This window comes from Lepisosteus platostomus, chromosome 5 (genome assembly GCF_059453375.1).
Source record: "Lepisosteus platostomus isolate fLepPlt1 chromosome 5, fLepPlt1.hap1, whole genome shotgun sequence".
NCBI classification, from domain to species: domain Eukaryota; kingdom Metazoa; phylum Chordata; class Actinopteri; order Semionotiformes; family Lepisosteidae; genus Lepisosteus; species Lepisosteus platostomus.
This window is the reverse complement of record NC_142615.1, coordinates 5,782,643-5,799,902: the sequence shown is the minus strand read 5'-3', so window position 1 is coordinate 5,799,902 and position 17,260 is coordinate 5,782,643. Positions and strand designations below refer to the sequence as shown.

Genomic DNA, 17,260 nt, shown 5'->3' with positions numbered 1-17,260 from the left:
GCAACTCTTAGTCGTATGAGCTTAGTCACACATTGCAGCGATTAAAAAAACAAAACAAACATTATGTCTGTTACTAACAACTTTTTTTTCCTACAGTGAAAGTCTCTTTCCCGGGTGATTTTCTAGCGCGACTGGGGCTCTTCATTTCTCCTCGGTGTCTCATCGCGGGCGGATTTGAAACAGACCACAGAAGGTGGTCACACACTATATTATTATTGAGAGACAGGCTCACTGTACCTCAGACTGGGACAGTAGATCACACTGTATTATTATTATTAAGATTATTGAGAGTCTGGCTCACTGTTCCCCAGGCTGGGACAGGAGATCCCACACTGTATTATTATTATTGAGAGACAGGCTTACTCTCTGTTCCTCAAGCTGAGACAGGACATCACATACTGTATTATTATTGATTGACAGGCTCACTGTTCCTCAGGCTGGGACAGGAGATCACACACTGTATTATTATTATTGAGAGACAAGCTCACTGTCTGTTCCTCAGGCTGGGACAGAGGATCACACACTGTATTATTATTATTTAGAGACAGGCTCACTGTCTGTTCCTCAGAGTTGGACAGGAGATCCCACACTGAATTATTATTATAGAGAGACTGGCTCACTGTATGTTCTCCAGGCTGGGTCAGGAGCTCACACAGTATTATTATAATTATTGAGAGACAGTCTCACTGTCTGTTCCTCAGTCTGGGACAGGAGATCACACACTGTATTATTATTATTGAGAGACAGGCTCACTGTCTGTTCCCCAGGCTGGGACAGGAGATAACACTGTCTGTTCCTCAGGCTGGGACAGAGGATCACACACTGTATTATTATTGAGAGACAGGCTCACTCTCTGTTCCTCAGGCTGGGACAGGAGATCACACATTGGCTTGTTATTGAGAGGCAGGCTCACTGTCTGTTCCTCAGGCTGGGACAGGAGATCACACACTGTATTATTATTATTGAGAGACTGGCTCACTCCTGTCTGTTCCTCAGGTTGGGAAAGGAGATCACACACTGTATTATTATTATTGAGAGACGGGCTCACTGTCTGTTCCTCTGACTGGGGCAGGAGATCACACATTGGCTTGTTATTGAGAGGCAGGCTCACTGTCTGTTCCTCAGGCTGAGACAGGAAATCACACACTATTATTATTGAGAGACAGGCTCACAGTCTGTTCCTCAGGCTGGGACAGGAAATCACACACTCTATTATTATTATTGAGAGACTGGCTCACTCCTGTCTGTTCCTCAGGTTGGGAAAGGAGATCACACACTGTATTATTATTATTGAGAGACGGGCTCACTGTCTGTTCCTCTGACTGGGGCAGGAAATGACACACTGTATAATTAGTATTGAGAGACAGGCTCAGTGTTCCCCAGGCTGAGACAGGAGATCACACACTGTATTATTATTATTGAGTATCTGGTTCACTGTTCCCCAGGCTGGGACAGGAAATCACACACTGTATTATTATTATTGAGAGACAGGCTCACTGTCTGTTCCTCAGGCTGGGGCAGGATATCACACACTGTATTATTAGTATTGAGAGACAGCCTCAGTGTTCCCCAGGCTTGGACAGGAGATCACACACTGTATTATTAGTATTGAGATACAGACTCACTGTCTGTTCCTCCTGCTGGGACTGGAGATCACACACTGTTCTATTATTACTGAGGGACATGCTCACTGTTTGTCCTTCAGACTGGGACAGGACATTCCACACTAGGTTATCATTATTGAGAGACAGGCTGTCTCGCTGTCTGTTCCTCAGGCTAGTACAGGAGATCACGCACTGTATTATTATTATTTAGATACAGGCTCACTGTGTGTTCCTCTGGCTGGGACAGTAGATCACACTATTATAATTATTGAGAGGCTGACTCACTGTTTCCCAGGCTGGGACAGGAGATCATACACTGTATTATTATTGAGAGACAGGCTCACTGTCTGTTCCTCTGGCTGGGGCAGGGAATCACACACTGTATTATTAGTATTATTAAGAGACAGGCTCGCTGTCTGCTCCTCAGGCTGGGACAGGATATCACACACTGTTGTAGTGTTCTCTCACGAGGCACCAGTTCTGTAGGGGTTTGGGCATTTACTGGGACAATTATTTTTTTGGCAGTAAATCACAAAATTGATTATTTTAATGGTCTTAGAATCCAACCATGCGACATAACTCAAACAACGCACACACAGGTACTAATACACGAGGATACATTTGTTAATATATAGAATATGCATGCAAACCTAACAGATCTTATCGTAAGGCTTAACAGAATACAAAAGATATAAATTCATTCAGTTACAAAGAGTTACACATATCAAGAGGACATAAGTATATCATTCATTTAGACCGTTTCGTAATTGAACTTGTTTACAACGTCTACATGAGATACTCAAAACAAGAACATAACCCTTAGGAATTAAATTGATATCAACTGGTTGGGAGCAGTAATCCAATAAGGTTGAATACTCACTGCCGGTGGGGCCCTCTTCTCACCGTTTCCGTAGTGCAGCGGTTATCATGTTTGCCTCACACGCGAAAAATCCCCGGTTCGAAACCGGACGGGAACAGCCTCTTTTTGTACGCTCCTGTACTTCACAGAGGTCTTGAGCGACCGGTCACATGTTCCTTTCCTTCTGAGTGACGTTCCTGCAACACTCTCCCGCTCCTCTTGGTGCGCTCATGCCGCAACACAGGAAGGCTGGAGCAGGTGGCTGTGGGATTTGCCCACCGCCGAAATAGCTCAGCTGGGAGAGCGTTAGACTGAAGATCTAAAGGTCCCTGGTTTGATCCCAGGTTTCGGCATTTTGTTTCATCGCGCCCTTTGTTCCTCTCTCCAGCGCCCCCTGCCTAAAGTGACGCGTCCCTTTCTCAGCCCGAAACGCAAGCGAGACACCAGCAGCAGTCCCTGCAGGTTTCCGTAGTGTAGAGGCTATCACGTTCGCCTAACACGCGAAAGGTCCCCGGTTCGAGACCGGGCGGAAACCGCCTCGTTTTGCACGCTCCCGTACATCACAGAGGTCTTGAGCGACCGGTCATTTGTTCCCAATGTATTTCCGGTGCCTTCGTGCACTCTTGTACCAAACGCACGTTCCTTTTGTACGCGGAGCCGATCATTTGCAATTGGGCTGTGCAGACAGACCAGGACGAGCTCTGTCGGCTCAAAAGCAGCGCAGGACCTGCAAGAACAACAGAAAGATTAGCATCCAGCGGGGGCTTCTTAGTGAGCCCAAGATCTCATCAAAAATCGGCTAAAGCAACAGAGCTGGGCGCATTGTTCCATTCTCCGACCACTCTCGGTGTAAACAAGTCCCTCCTGGTCTCTGCTTGAATTGCACTTTCCTGCGTTTGCTTTGGTGTAACTGGCTTCCCCTGCATGGGCGAATGTGAAGAAGATCCTTAGTAAGTCATTGAAGAAAACCGAGAAGAGGTCGGAGTGGCCTCTGTTGTTCATCAATGATCCAGTCAGGCAGTACTCCTGTGTAAAGTGCCGTTCGTTCACATCGATTGGCTTTTTTTTGCCTTCATTCGTGCAAGTAGTAAAAGCAGACGCCCCTTTAGGGAGCCCGTCAGCACCCGGAGTTTTCCCCTTCTGTAAGCTCTCCATAGCCTCTCAGCTCTTCTACTGTCAAATCCCCCTCAAGTACTTCCCTATCTTCTTCACTCAAAAGGTTTTCTAGCTTTGAGGTAAAAAAATGAATTTCTTCATCCTTTACCTCTGTAGAGCTGTACAGTCTTAAGTAGAAGTGTCATGCTCTCTGCAGCCAGTGGGCGGTATTCTCTGTCCTGTCCCTAGTTTCTGGTCTGCTGTCCTTCCTGTCCCTCTCTTTCCCTTGGGCTATATATTTCCGGGTCTTGCGCTCTGTCCTCGCTCAGCACTGACTTTCGGATGTCCTGAGACCCGCCTAGCACCAGGGCGCACAGGTTTCTATACGGCATTCCTGAACTCTTTGCACTAATGAGCCCGGGCCTTTTTCCCGTCTCGCCGCTACGCATATGGGTCTTTTTCCGCCCTCCTGCTCCCCACGGTTAGTCCCCTTGGACGTCCGTGACAAGAAGGCCTCGATGCAGGAGAGGATAGCACTCAGCTCTGTACTCTCTCTTCCCTCCTCATCAACTACACTTTCCATGACAGACTTGGAGCCTACCACTTTCCTGAAAAAGAAGCGAGTACACTTCTCATTTTCTTCCAAGAACTGCACTCTGCTTCTTAACAGCACTCCTCGACTGCTTTCTTCGGCTATGCTCCGGATGTCCTTTTTTAAAAGGGTGATATCCTCGAGCACATCGAAGCCACTGTGCAGCATCGTGTAGAGACGCTGCAGCTGCCTCTGTTTCCTGGCTAGCACTCCTCTCCGTCTGGCAGCAGCCTTCCTTCCCTCAGCCATGAAAAAGACCTTTGTCCTCACCTTCACCTCCTCCCACCACTCTCCTACTGACCCGTACAGACACTGCAAGGACAGCCACTGTGATAGTTTCTCCTTGTAGCAGGATACTACCCCCTCGTTCTCTAGCAGCTTTGTGTTGAGTTTCCAGAGGCCTGGACCAAAGACAGTCCCGCCCTGGAGTTCCACTCTACACCCTAAAGCCTGATGATCTGAGAAGAAGACAGGCTGAAGAGTGACCCCAACAACTTTCACTCTCTCTGAGACAAAGCAATAGTCAATTCTGGAGCTGCTATTCCTCCCTGACCATGTATATCCTGCTGTTGTGGGATATATACATCTATATGTGTCTGAGAGTTTAAAGTCTTGAACTAAGTTTTGCAGGGCCAGTGAGCTGGAATCCAATTTTATTGGAGAGCTAGACTGCCTGTCTGTGTGCTCTAAGATAAAATTAAAATCCCCTCCCACTATCACATCTGTGCTACATAACAATAGGGGAGAGAGTGCTTTGAGTAGCTCCACCCTTCCTCCCAAGTCAGTAGGACAATACACATTGATTAGACGCAGGTTAACGGTCCCCCATAACCCTCTGAATACTTTTCAATTTGAATGCCCATCCTTTGAAAAGAATGGCCACGCCAGAGGCTCTGTTATTATTGTCTCCTGACCAATCAGAAGGCCCTTTATCCCACCTATCTTCAAAGCTTTTATACCTCTCTTGACAGGCTAAAGCACACTCCTGCAACATCAACACATCTCCCTCTCTCTGCTGGAGGTGATCAAAGACAGACTGGCATTTAACTCTGTCATTGATACCTCTGGTGTTAAGAGAAATTATGTTTAGAGCCATATTACATAAGAAAGTGGAACCAGTCTTTACAAAACACATTTCTCTTCTGTCTCACCTGTTACCTTCTTCTTTTTCTTTTTCTTCTTACCAATTTCCTGCCAGCCATCCTCTGAATGAGCCTTCATCAGGGTGGCAGCAGTAAAAGCGTTCACAGAGTCCATTTCAAGGAAAGGGGTAAAGGGAGGGGTGGAGGGGTTCCAGCTGTCCCCATCACCATGCTCTCCTTCCTCCTCGCTCGGGGAGAAAACAGAGTCATTTTTCCTTTTCCTCAAGTCCAGCTCCTGGGAGCACTGAGGGGAAAGGGGTGCAGCCGATGCACCAGTCTCCTCTTCCCCCTCACCCACCAGCTGCTGCAGATCCTCCGTGATGGACTGGATGGAGGAGAGGAGGGCATCTGTAGCACTTGCAGGTTCTGAGAAAAGCAGCTCCGCTGAATCCTGGGTATCATCGCTGGGCCAGTTCCACTGGGGGACCCCACACTGGCCCTCACTGTTCTCGGGGGTTTTCAAACCCTCGTGCTTGTCTGGTGCAGTCTGCGGTTGTGGGGTCGCAGTGGATTTCTCGTTCTAAGGAGCAGGAGTGGGGGAGGGGTCACTGTTCTCCTCGCTGTTCTCCTCCTTCTTGATCAAGGTATCTCCCCTGCCAGGTAAGTATGAGTTGTACAAGCCCCTGCAAGCGGCCCGCCTCCTGATGTGCCCACTCTTCCGCCACACTAACACTCAAAAGTGTGGGCAAAACGAGAAAACGAGCGCGCCGTTTCCTACACATCTGCAGTCACCATTTTGCATTCGCAGCATGCAATTCGGCCTCATTTGCATAACACCAGACCGGCAGATCGCTACGCAAGCTCGCGACATGCGCCTTCCACACACCAAACAAACACTGGAGCCTTTTCAGCAATTTCCAAAAAACGAGCCTGCTCGCCTGCCCACAAGGCTCCGTCTCTTACCCGCTCTCCAGAGCCTGCTGCCTTCTGTGCTTTTCAAGTGCCGAGAGCTGAGTAATCCTCCTCTTGTATCGTTTCTCCCCGGTGACTAGATCTCACCCTGCGACTCACGACTGCGCTCACCCACGGCAGCCCAGCAGGTGTGAGCCTGGTCTGCACCCGGATAGGAGATTCCCCCCGGAAAAGCTCAGGTTGCAAGAGGTGTTACTGGGACCAGTACGGAGCACTCACCCTGCGGTCTGTGTGGCTTTCTTATGCCCGAGCATCCTGTTGGCGACACTCTACTGTGCAAACAGGTGCCGTCTTTCGGGGGAGGCGGAAAACTGAGGTCCCGACCCTCCTTGGCCATTTACAAATCCCACGGCGTCTCTCAGAAAGAGACACCGGGTTGTTACTCTGGTGTCAGTGTTCCCCTTTACCAATCAGTTGGGGTCTCCTCCTAATCCCCGTCTCATATGTAACAGTCAATGATTATGCCCTCTGTCCCACGATATTGTACTTGTCTCCTGGCCGCTGACTGGTGCCGTGAGATTTAGTACTCATGCAAGAGACTGGGGGCAAAGCGCGAACACAGCCCCCCGCCCCCCTCAAAGTGTGCACTCCAGGTTCTCTCTTGGGGCTCTGCAAAACAGCATCCTTGTAGTATAGTGAGTAGACATCGCAAGACAACAGAAAGAGAGAGTAAAAGGCGGGAAAATATGGTAGAAGGGTGTGATTTGTGTAGTTAATAAAATAGTCAAAATGATATAAGAACGGCTCTTTATTTACATTTATAGCGACAAGAGATGAGTGCTTGACGAACTCAATGCGAGCAGAATACTGCTGACTTTAGTTCTCTTGCTGGTAGAAAAGAACATTTGATTTTTCGGACTGTTCGTTTAGCTTGCGCCATGGAAGATATGGCCGCCGCGCCGAGAAGCTTTGCTTATGCCCAGCTTTCTCCACCGCTTCCACTGAATCTCGGAGCTCCGGATTTGTATACGGAATACAAGATATGGATGGAGTCGTACAGATTTTTTTAAATAGCCAGTGGATCTACAGACGCTCAAGATGCCGTGAGACGGGCTACATTACTGCACTGTATCGGGGCTCCCGTGCAGCGGATTTTCGCCAACCTCCCTGGAGAAAAAGGTACATATTAACAGACTGTAGCTGCCTTAGACGCTTACTTTACACCGCAGAGAAATGTGGTTTTGGAATGGCATAAATTTAGGCAGAGAACTCAGTCTCAGGACGAATCTGTTGATGCTTTTGTGAATGCACTAAGAGAACTGGCTAAATCGTGTGACTTTGGAGTATTGGAAGCTGACATGTTAAGAGATCAACTTGTGGAAAAATGTGCTGCTTGATAAATTGTTGCAGGAGGAAGGGCTGACTTTAGAAAGAGCTCTTACAGTCGCTAGAATTCATGAAGCAGCTCAAGCAGAATCAAGAATGCTTTCTGACCACAGTGACAAAGTGACACTGAACAGGGCGCTCGCTCAAAATTTACAAACAAAAGCCGAGCAGCAGGACGCAGTCATGCTAGAGAAATAGAAGAACAGGGGACGGCTGACGTTACATGTTACAGGTGCGGACTAACAATGCACAAAGCAGATGAATGCGGAGCGTGAACAGCAAAATGTCTACACTGTAAGAAAACAGGACATTATGCATGAGTGTGTAGAAAGAAAGACGGTTCCCATCAGGAAAAGAAACTTAATACAAATAAGGAAGGGACAAAACTACGAACAATTCAAGAACCTTCTTCAGACTCAGATGAATTTGTTAATTCCATTGACCCTGAAGGTAAAGAAACTGTTCGAATAAATGGCCAAGAGATAAAAATGGTGATAGATACAGGAAGTCAAAGAAACTTCATTGGAGTAGAACTTTTCAAGAAAGTGTTTGCACACAGAACAGAACTTCAGCAGACTAAGAAGAAATTTTATGCCTATGCACAAATTAGTCCACTTAAGTGTGTTGGCTACTTCGAGGCACAGCTGAAATGGCAGAAAAATGTAATAAAGGACAAAGCCTATGGAATTGAAGGAAATGTAGAAGCATTGTTCGGAAGAAAAGCTTGTTTTGATCTGAAGATTCTGAATGTAGGAGACACTGTCAATGCAGTTGACCAGTCTTCAGAGAGGTTTAAGCGCTTAGCACAGGAATATGAGTCACTCTTTAAAGGTTTAGGACAGATCAAGGGTTACAGTCACAAGGTTACAGTAGATGAGAAAGTTTCACCAGTAGCTCAAAGTCTGAGATGAGTACCCTATCCAATGATAGAAGCTGTTAATCAAGAGTTAGATAAAATGTTGGATGATGGAATTATTGAAGACGTGAATGAAGGTGCAGAATGGATCTCAAATATTCTGATAATACCTAAAAAAGACACCAAGGAAGTGAGACTGTGTGTGGATCTGCAAGAAGTGAATAAAGCAGTTATCAGAGAGAGACATCCAGTACCAACGGTTGGCAGCATATTGCAAGCAGTGCAAGGAGCCAAAGTTTTTGCAAAGTTAGATGTTCGAAAAGGGTTCTGGCAAGTTGAGTTGGCCCCGGAATCAAGACACCTGACTACCTTCATCACACACAGGGGTTGTTACCATTTCAGAAAAGTTCCCTTTGGCTTGTCTAGTGCCCCAGAGGCCTATCAGAAGGCTATGGACTCAATGTTGTGTGCAATGCCAGGTGTTGTATGGTACAGTATATGGATGATGTTGTAGTACATGCGGAAAATGAAGAACAACTAGAACAGAGGCTCAGGCAAGTATTCCAAAGATTCCAAGACAGAGGCTTAACTTTAAATAAAGATAAGTGTATATTTGGCCTGAAAGAGATCGAGATACTGGGACATTTGGTCACTGCAGAAGGAATAAAACCAGACCCAAAAAAGGTGACAGCTGTTTGCAGTGCGCCGAGACCTGAGAATGTTGCACTTTTGCGCTCATTCTTAGGAACTTGTGGATTTTTTATGAAATTTATTCCTAATTATGCAGATATATCAGAACCCCTTAGAAAACTAACGAGGAAAGGACAGAAGTGGGAATGGACATCCGAAACTGAGAAAGCCATTGCCGAGTTGAAAAGAGCACTTGTAACTGAACCATGTCTGGCATACTTCAAACTAGATGCGCCACCAGTAGTGCTCAGTGACGCGAGTCCTGTAGGACTTGGAGCAGTATTGCTACAAAGACCAGAAGAAGCCAGTGGCATATGCAAGTTGCTCACTTACCCCAACAGAAAGGCATTACTCGCAAGTAGAGCGTGAAGCCTTGGGTTGTGTTTGGGCAGTGGAACATTTTAGGACATATTTATGGGGAGGCAAGTTCACACTTCAAACGGATCATAAACCCCTCATTTACATGATCAATCCCAAAAAGGCAACTTTGTTACCACCCAGGATACAAAGACTTGGATTGAGATTACAGCCATATGATTACAGAATTGAACACATAGTAGGGAAAACCAATGTTGCAGACTCATTGTCACGTCTTCCTTTACCAGACACAGAAGACACTGGTTATGTAGACACCTATGTTGATAAAGTGCTTTCAATCAGCACTTATGAACTGCATGCACTGACACTTGAGGAACATAAACAAGCAACAAACGAAGATGACACATTGAAATTGTTGATGTACATAGTGGAAAAAGGACAATGGCCTAATCCAATTCCAGACGAACTGCAGCCATACCACAGGTGTAGGTTGGAGTTATCTACATATGATGGACTGCTTTTAAGAGGACAGAGGATTGTGTTACCGAAAACAAAAATCAGACAAGCACTGAAAATAGCACATGAGACACATCAGGGTGTAGTTCGTACAAAACAGTACCTGAGAAGCAAATTTTACTGGCCCAACATGAACAGTGATGTTGAAAGACTAGTCAGGAATTGTTCCACTTGTGTGTTGAATCAGCCATTGTAGGAGGATCAACTTCTCCAACCACTTGAATTACCACCAAGGCCTTGGACAAAATTGGGCATTGATCTGGTAGGTCCCATTCAGAATGAATACATATTGACTCTCATAGACTATTATACCTCTTACCCTGAGGTGGTTGTTGTATCAGACATATCTTCAGCCACAGTTATTAGAGAGCTGATGAACATCTTTGCATGATTTGGTTATCCACTAGAGGTAGTACCAGATAATGGCAGGCAATTCAGTTGTTTGAATCATTTCTGACTAACTGTGGAATTAAACACATCCGTGCATCACCTTACTATCCGAGCAGTAATGGCAAAATTTAAAGATTTCACAGATACCTGAAAAAGGCCTTGAGAGCAGCTGCGACAGAAGGAAAAAAATGGAGAGAGGAACTCCCTAAGATTCCGCTGGCTTATTCATCAACACCTCACAGGGCATCTGGAGAAACCCCAGCTAATCGTATCTTTGGACGTGATATCCGGACTAAACTACCAAACGTGGAAAAGAAAGAAGAAGAGCCAAGGGACATTCAATAGACAAAATATTTCCATAGACATCATGAGGAGTACGCACACAAAATGAAATTATATGCAGACGAGACACATCGATTAAAGGGATCACAACTTCAAGGTCGGTGATGTAGTGTTTGTGGCTGGCCTAGACAACGGTAAATTGGATGCCAAGTTCAAAGACACTCGCTATGTGTTATTGAGAAACAGCTCTTGTAAGTCTTTTGAGTTAGTGAATGTGGAAGATGGCTCAAAAATAATGAGAAATGTAAAACATCTTCGACACGCTCCTGTAACGGAGACGGACTGGAATCCGTGGCAGATCTTATAGAAGACCCTATGTGATGCGGTAAGAGCTGGAGAAAACAGGAGGCGTGGTAAAAAGGAACACACAGGGGTTTAATAGTGCACAAAATAATGGTGACAGTCCGTGAGACAGTGTACAGGGGAAGACAAAACAGCATCCAAATCCAAACGGGTCCAAGGGGAGGTCAAAGCACAGTCCAAGAGTCCATCAACTAGAAATCCATCCTGGGACGCGACAAAGTTAAAATCCCCGGGAGGGGGGAGCACACGGACAGACGAGACATGGAGGTCCAAGGGTGACGGGGCGAGATCCTCCAGACCCCGGGCTCAGGAAACGGGAGGTGTCGGGGATGAGGCCTATGCCCTCAGGAGACGGACGTAGGGTTTCCTGGTGCTAGGCGGGCCTCGCGACATCTTACCCTAATGATGAACCCCGAGGACTGGAGGAGCTGGTCTTTAAATAATGACACTAAAAGGCTACACCTGGAGAGCTAAATGACTTGAACAATAATGAGAGCAGTGGAGCGCCCTCTAGGGAGGGATGTCGGGAGTGACAGCTCCTCCATTGGATCTTGATTTTGAATCTGCAGAAACAGAAAATGCTGAGAATACTGGACTTTCTGACGTGCAGGAAGTGCCAAGTTCTCAGACAGTGGAGAGTACATCCATAGGAGAGCAAGTAACTTTGCCCAGAAGTGAAGTAACAACCAGAAGTGGCAGGGTTATCAGGAAACCGGCTCGTTACAGAGACATTTAAAAATATAAGACTTGCATAGCTCTCCAAATGTTAAATTGCCCTTTTTTGTTTGTGTTATCTATGTACAGTAGATGTTGCTTAGACTGCTAGAAATGAGGTGATATTTAGAAGTGACTTAAGTAGAAATTGAACTAAAATTTGAGTTGGTACGCATAGAAATAGTTGAAAAAAAAAGTTGTAGGTGTTGAATAGAAATGGAAGGTTTTACATACATTTTGTTGTAATAGTTAATAACCGTTTACTGTTTGTTGATATAGAATTGTTACAATTGTATGGTAAAGTTATGACTTTAAAAATAACAAAGGAAGGGATGTAGTTTAGTGAGTAGACATTTCGAGACAACAGAACGAGAGAGTAGAAGGTGGGAATATATGGTGTAAGGGCGTGATCTGTGTAGTTAATAAAATAGTTAAAATAATATAAGAACGGCTCTTTATTAAGATACACAACAGAGATATTTCAAAGTTGATGGGAAATTTATTTTTTGACATAGAATCAGATTGAAATAACACAGATGACCGGGATATGTAATATGACTTTAATCTCTGAAAGTCAAAATCAGCTTGACACAAAGTACATAAGGAGTCCTCTCTGCACTAGAGTTCAAAGACCAGTCGGGCAGGCTCATAGTTCCTATTAGCTGTAGACCTGAGAAGAGCTAACCTGCACTAATTAAGACTGTAGACCTGAGGAGTTACTCTGCACCAGTGAGTAAGAAAAATGTTTAAAGGCTTTTTCTGGTTTTGAGTCTCTGTAAGAGGCGAAGCAGACTTGGCTCTTGAATGCGGGAGAGAAATCCAGAGGATTCCTACCCACCCCCCCATCCAGGAAGGCCAATGTACAGGGTGTGAATCCAGCTCTGTAGGGGAATGTTGGGCTCTGTGGACACTGTGGACAGAGAGTCAGCACCAGGAATGGCTACTGGTGGATATTTCCTCATTACTGAAAACTCTGCCAGATGCTGTAGCACCCCCTGGCGTTCACCCATCTCCACAGTGCACAGTGGTTCCCTTGTCTGCACTGGTGCACCCTGTAGCTGTGGCCATAGTCAAGACAGGACACCTGAAGATAAAGAGTGCAGTGCCTCTCTCACCAGCCGTGGCTCAGTGTTTGAGAGGATAGGTATCACTGTTATGGCCTGTTCCTCTTGATCCGCTCGTAGACGGCTGACGCTGCTCTACCCACCCATACACTGGCCGTAGTGCCGACTATAGTTCCTGTGGCGATCCCAGCCTGCACGGTTATAGCGCCCCCGACCAAGAAGGCCCCAGCCACGCCTCCAGCCACACCCCCCAGCCACGGTCAGCACAGGTATGGTCACCACACAGCCCACAGTCAGGCCAAACTTGATCTGATAGATCTGCAGGAACTTCTCACTCTTAGTGGCTGTGTACTCGCAGAGCTCCTAAAACTCCCGCTGGCTGACTTTGTCCTTTACATAGTCCAGCAGTTCTGTCTTCTTTACCTCCAACATCTCCCTCATCTTCTTTGGACGTTTCAGCATGTTATTGCTCTACAGAACATTGAGGGGTAAGTACACTTCAGAGTAAAGGATAGCTCCATATATCTTTTGAACATTCCAGTACACCCCAGAAACTCTTCTCTGAGGAAACAGAGTGCAAGGTCATTTTAGAGCAGAGAGAATCACACTATGGAGTGGATATTTGAAATCTGACACTGAAATTGGTAGCTGTTGCTTTAAGACATGCACGTATGAGTGACGTCAGTGCGCCAGTAATTGTGGAAGTGTACATCGTAAAGTTGAGCTTGGTGTGTGGTTCCGTGTGATGTGAATGCAGAGGTAAATGTTCAGAATTTAGTTGATGGTGTAGCTATCAAAAATGAAATGTATATTGTTGATATATGAGGGGAGGGTGATATATTAGTTAGACAAAAGTGGTGGATGTTTAGGGATGAAGTGATCCCGACTCCCATGAGGTTCCAGTGCTGTGTGAGTGGGTTAGCGGGAATAATGTCCGTAACGGTAAATGGTCATACATTTTTGTTAGTTTGCATTTCTTTAACCATCGTTTGTGGAGGAAATGATTTGTTTTGTTCTTTGAGAATGACCTTATTCTGTTTAAATTGTTCAGAGCGTGTTAAAAGAAGACTGTGATATTCTGTGCGTCTTGGATTAGACGAGATAAAAGGGTGAGTAGTCTAGTTTTTTTATATTTCTGTGATGTAATGGGACCAATGAAGAATGTGGCATTCAGACTAATGTGGAGTATTTCTTTCCTTAGGGAAATTGCCACTACCGTATTTTTTTCTTTCGTCTTTGTTATTTTAGTAGCACTTTGTGCATCCTGCTGTGTGTATATCTCCATGTATATCTATGTAAAGCTTTCGAGTTAAAGGTTATACTGCATCCAATCTAAGTTCTGTAACAGAAAATAATACAACCACTAGTTTTTATGATTTCATGCAGATCCAGAATAAAAAGAATCCCCATTTAAGTTTATTGTAGTACGGTGTGTTCTTTCCCGGGCTACATACACACACTCTCTCACTTCCTCTCAGTTTCTCACTCTCACACTCTCTTTCATACACACGCACTCTCACATACACCCTCACCTGCTCATGCAGAAAGTTTGTGAATTCCTGCATCGCCCTCTTGATGATGAGGAGAGTGTATTCCTTCAGGAATGTCTCACGCTGAGAGTCCAGGATCTCTGAGAGCTCCTGGAAATCCTGCTGACTGACTTCATCCTGCACATGGGACAGCAGCTCGAACTCCTTCTGTTCTACAGTCCTCCTCATCCCCTGTGTGGGGTCGGGCATGAACCTTCTCTGAGGAAACAGAGTGCAAAGTCACTTTAGAGTGGAGGGCATCACACTACACCCTCTGCACTGCTCAGGACTCCCCAGAAACAAAATGGAGCCCACCCAAAGATACCCCAGAAACAAGCAGAAGACATCCCAGTGGCATCCAGTAAAATACACAGACAATGTGACTTACAAACACTCTCTCATACCCTCCTTGTTTGTCACACTTTCACAGCCTCCATGTTTCACACACTAACACACCCTCCTTGTTTCTCTTACACAAACACTCTCACACCCTCAATCACACACACTAACTCCTCATTTCACACACACACCCTTCTTGTTTCTCTCACCCTCACATACCCTTCTTGTGTCTTTCACACTCTCACTCTCACGCACCCTCCTTGTTTCACACACTCACACCCTCCTCATTTCTCATACACACTCCTTGTTTCACACTCATACCCTTCTTTATCACTCTCACACCCTCCTTGTTTCTCACACTCTCACACCCTCCATGTTTCTCCCTCTTACACACCCTCAATGTTTCTCACTCTAACACACTCACACACCCTCCTTGCAAGACTTTAACATATCAAAGGATCCTCAGTTCCTCGCAATATTGTCTCCAAGGTGAACCATTGTAGGGATGTCCGAGAACATTTTTGGGTAATGTTTCTTTCTTGAGGTTTGGGAGCGAGCCATAAACTCTACTGGAGCTTTCAGAGGAGTAAATGGTTTTCTGGAAGTCAGGTTGTCTCAGTATCTAAGACACATAGAGCGCAGAGACAAAGATCTGAGAGAAGTCAGAGAGTAAGATCTGACTTCAAGCAGAACCTTTTCAAATCTTAGGTCCTTTTAAAACCCTGTGTGGTTTTACGGACGGTACAGTACACGACACACATTATCCCACAAGTTACATCTGTTGTGCATCCACTTTCCTGTCAGTTAGCTAGCTCATGAGGGTGCACCCTTGTGGCTTGGCTGGCAGTTTCCCATTTCATACACGCAAAACATTACCAGAATTTATTTTAAAATCGGTTTCCTGTTATCTGTAGTAAATCAGACACAAACACAAACTCTGAAGGGCTAACATTATAATTTCTGTTTATTTGTACTTAGCTGTGTGAGAGAGCTGATAGGGCCTAAGTGTGTTGGGACTCCTGGTTTGTAATTATCAGAGGAAGGGTTTATTATTTTTTGTGTATATTTGTTTCATTTCTTTACTTTTCCACTATATATAATTGTTTGTTGGTTTGTGGGGAGCACTGTCCTAATAAATCATCACTTTTGCACCTAAGTGCTATTGTGGCCGAGCCATTGTTCTGTTTTAAAATAACTAACTTGGGCACCCCTCCTGCCTTCCCTGTGACACCCTGCTCCCTGATATTGTGACAGACAAGAAGTAGGATTGCTTTGTAGTAACAATAATGGAAAATAAAGAAATTCTTACTGATCATAACTGATAATTCTGTTGCTGTATGCTGTAGGTCAGAACCAGTAGGTTCTTGAAATACCTCTAGCAGTCACAGGACTTGAACTGTAATGAAAACATTAGGGGAAAGAAAAACACAGAGAGGACATTGCTGCACAACAGCTTGAAAGCAGGAGTGTGAAAATATCAAATCTTCAGAAAGATGAGGGGACCCATGGTTAGTATCGCTGTCTCGCGCCGCTGGTGCCTTCATATCAGTTCTGGTCCTGGGGCTCTATCTGGGTGGAGTTTGCATGTTCTCCTGTGTTCATGTGGGTTTTCTCTAGGTGCTCCTGTTTCCTCCCAAAGTCCAAAGACATGCTGGTAGATAAATTGGCTTCCCATGCTGGGAGTACCCTGTCTTCTGCCTGCAATCTAAAAATGCTCTTGGAAAACTAGTTTACACAAATCTTGTTGCATGGAACCTAATTATTTTCTGTGACCCCTAATGTAACGTTTATAATGTGCTGGCTGTCTTTGCTGTTTAGTTAATACATTTGATGTTGTTTTGTAATATTTTGCAGAGTCTATATGTATTTGCCCTTCATTGTAGTATTTCGTCTCCGAATAATATACTTCAAAAAAAGAAAACAGAAGGATTATAAGTAGAACACACACACACTTCTTGTTTCATACTCACACCCTTCTTCATCAGTCCCACACCCTCCTTGTTTCTCTCACACACAGCCTCTCAACCCTCCTTGTTTCACACACTCACATGCTCTCCTTGTTTCTCTCACATACTCTCACACCTTCCTTGTTTCACACTCACACGCTCTCCTTGTTTCACACACTCACACGCTCTCCTTGTTTCTCTTACATAGTCTCACACCCTCCTTGTTTCACACACTCACATGCTCTCCTTGTTTCTCTCATGCACTCTCACACCCTCCTTGTTTCTCTCACACACAATTCAATTCAATTCAAGGTGCTTTATTAGCATGACCGATGGGTACAATCAGTGTTGCCAAAGCAAATAAAAATAATAAAATTAACATAGAACAAAACAAAAAATAGAAGTAAAATAAAATCTACAGACATGTTACAGACATTTACAACAAAGACATATTATATAATATTGACATATACTGTAGGCGGCTGGAGCATTATTGGGAGACGGACTCACTGTTCCTCAGGCTCTCTCACACAACTCACACGCTCTCCTTGTTTCTCTCACACACTCTCACACCCTCCTTGTTTCTCTCACACTTTCATGCCCTCCTTGTTTCTCTCACACACTCTCACACCCTCCTTGTTTCTTTCTCACACACTCTCACGCCCTCCTTGTTTCCTCGTTTCTCACTCTCATACCCTTCTTCTTCATCACTCACAGACCCTC

General features: G+C 45.2%; 1 protein-coding gene and 1 non-coding gene across 2 annotated transcripts in view; one reads left to right on the top strand and one right to left on the bottom strand.

Annotated features, from left to right (window-relative positions):
- Positions 1-2,743: 2,743 nt before the first annotated feature.
- trnaf-gaa (transfer RNA phenylalanine (anticodon GAA)) lies at positions 2,744-2,816 on the top strand. The gene has a single exon. It is a non-coding gene; the product is annotated as a tRNA-Phe (tRNA).
- Positions 2,817-12,980: 10,164 nt separating this feature from the next.
- The window catches only part of LOC148662626 (uncharacterized), a 783,119-nt gene continuing 778,839 nt past the window's right edge, over positions 12,981-17,260 (bottom strand). Inside the window, exons 26-27 of the mRNA XM_088632182.1 lie at positions 14,256-14,471; positions 12,981-13,194 (exon numbers count right to left, since the gene is read on the bottom strand). Coding sequence (XP_088488308.1) covers positions 13,087-13,194; positions 14,256-14,471 — 324 coding nt within the window. The 3' untranslated portion in view covers positions 12,981-13,086. The remainder of the gene's footprint in view (positions 13,195-14,255; positions 14,472-17,260) is intronic.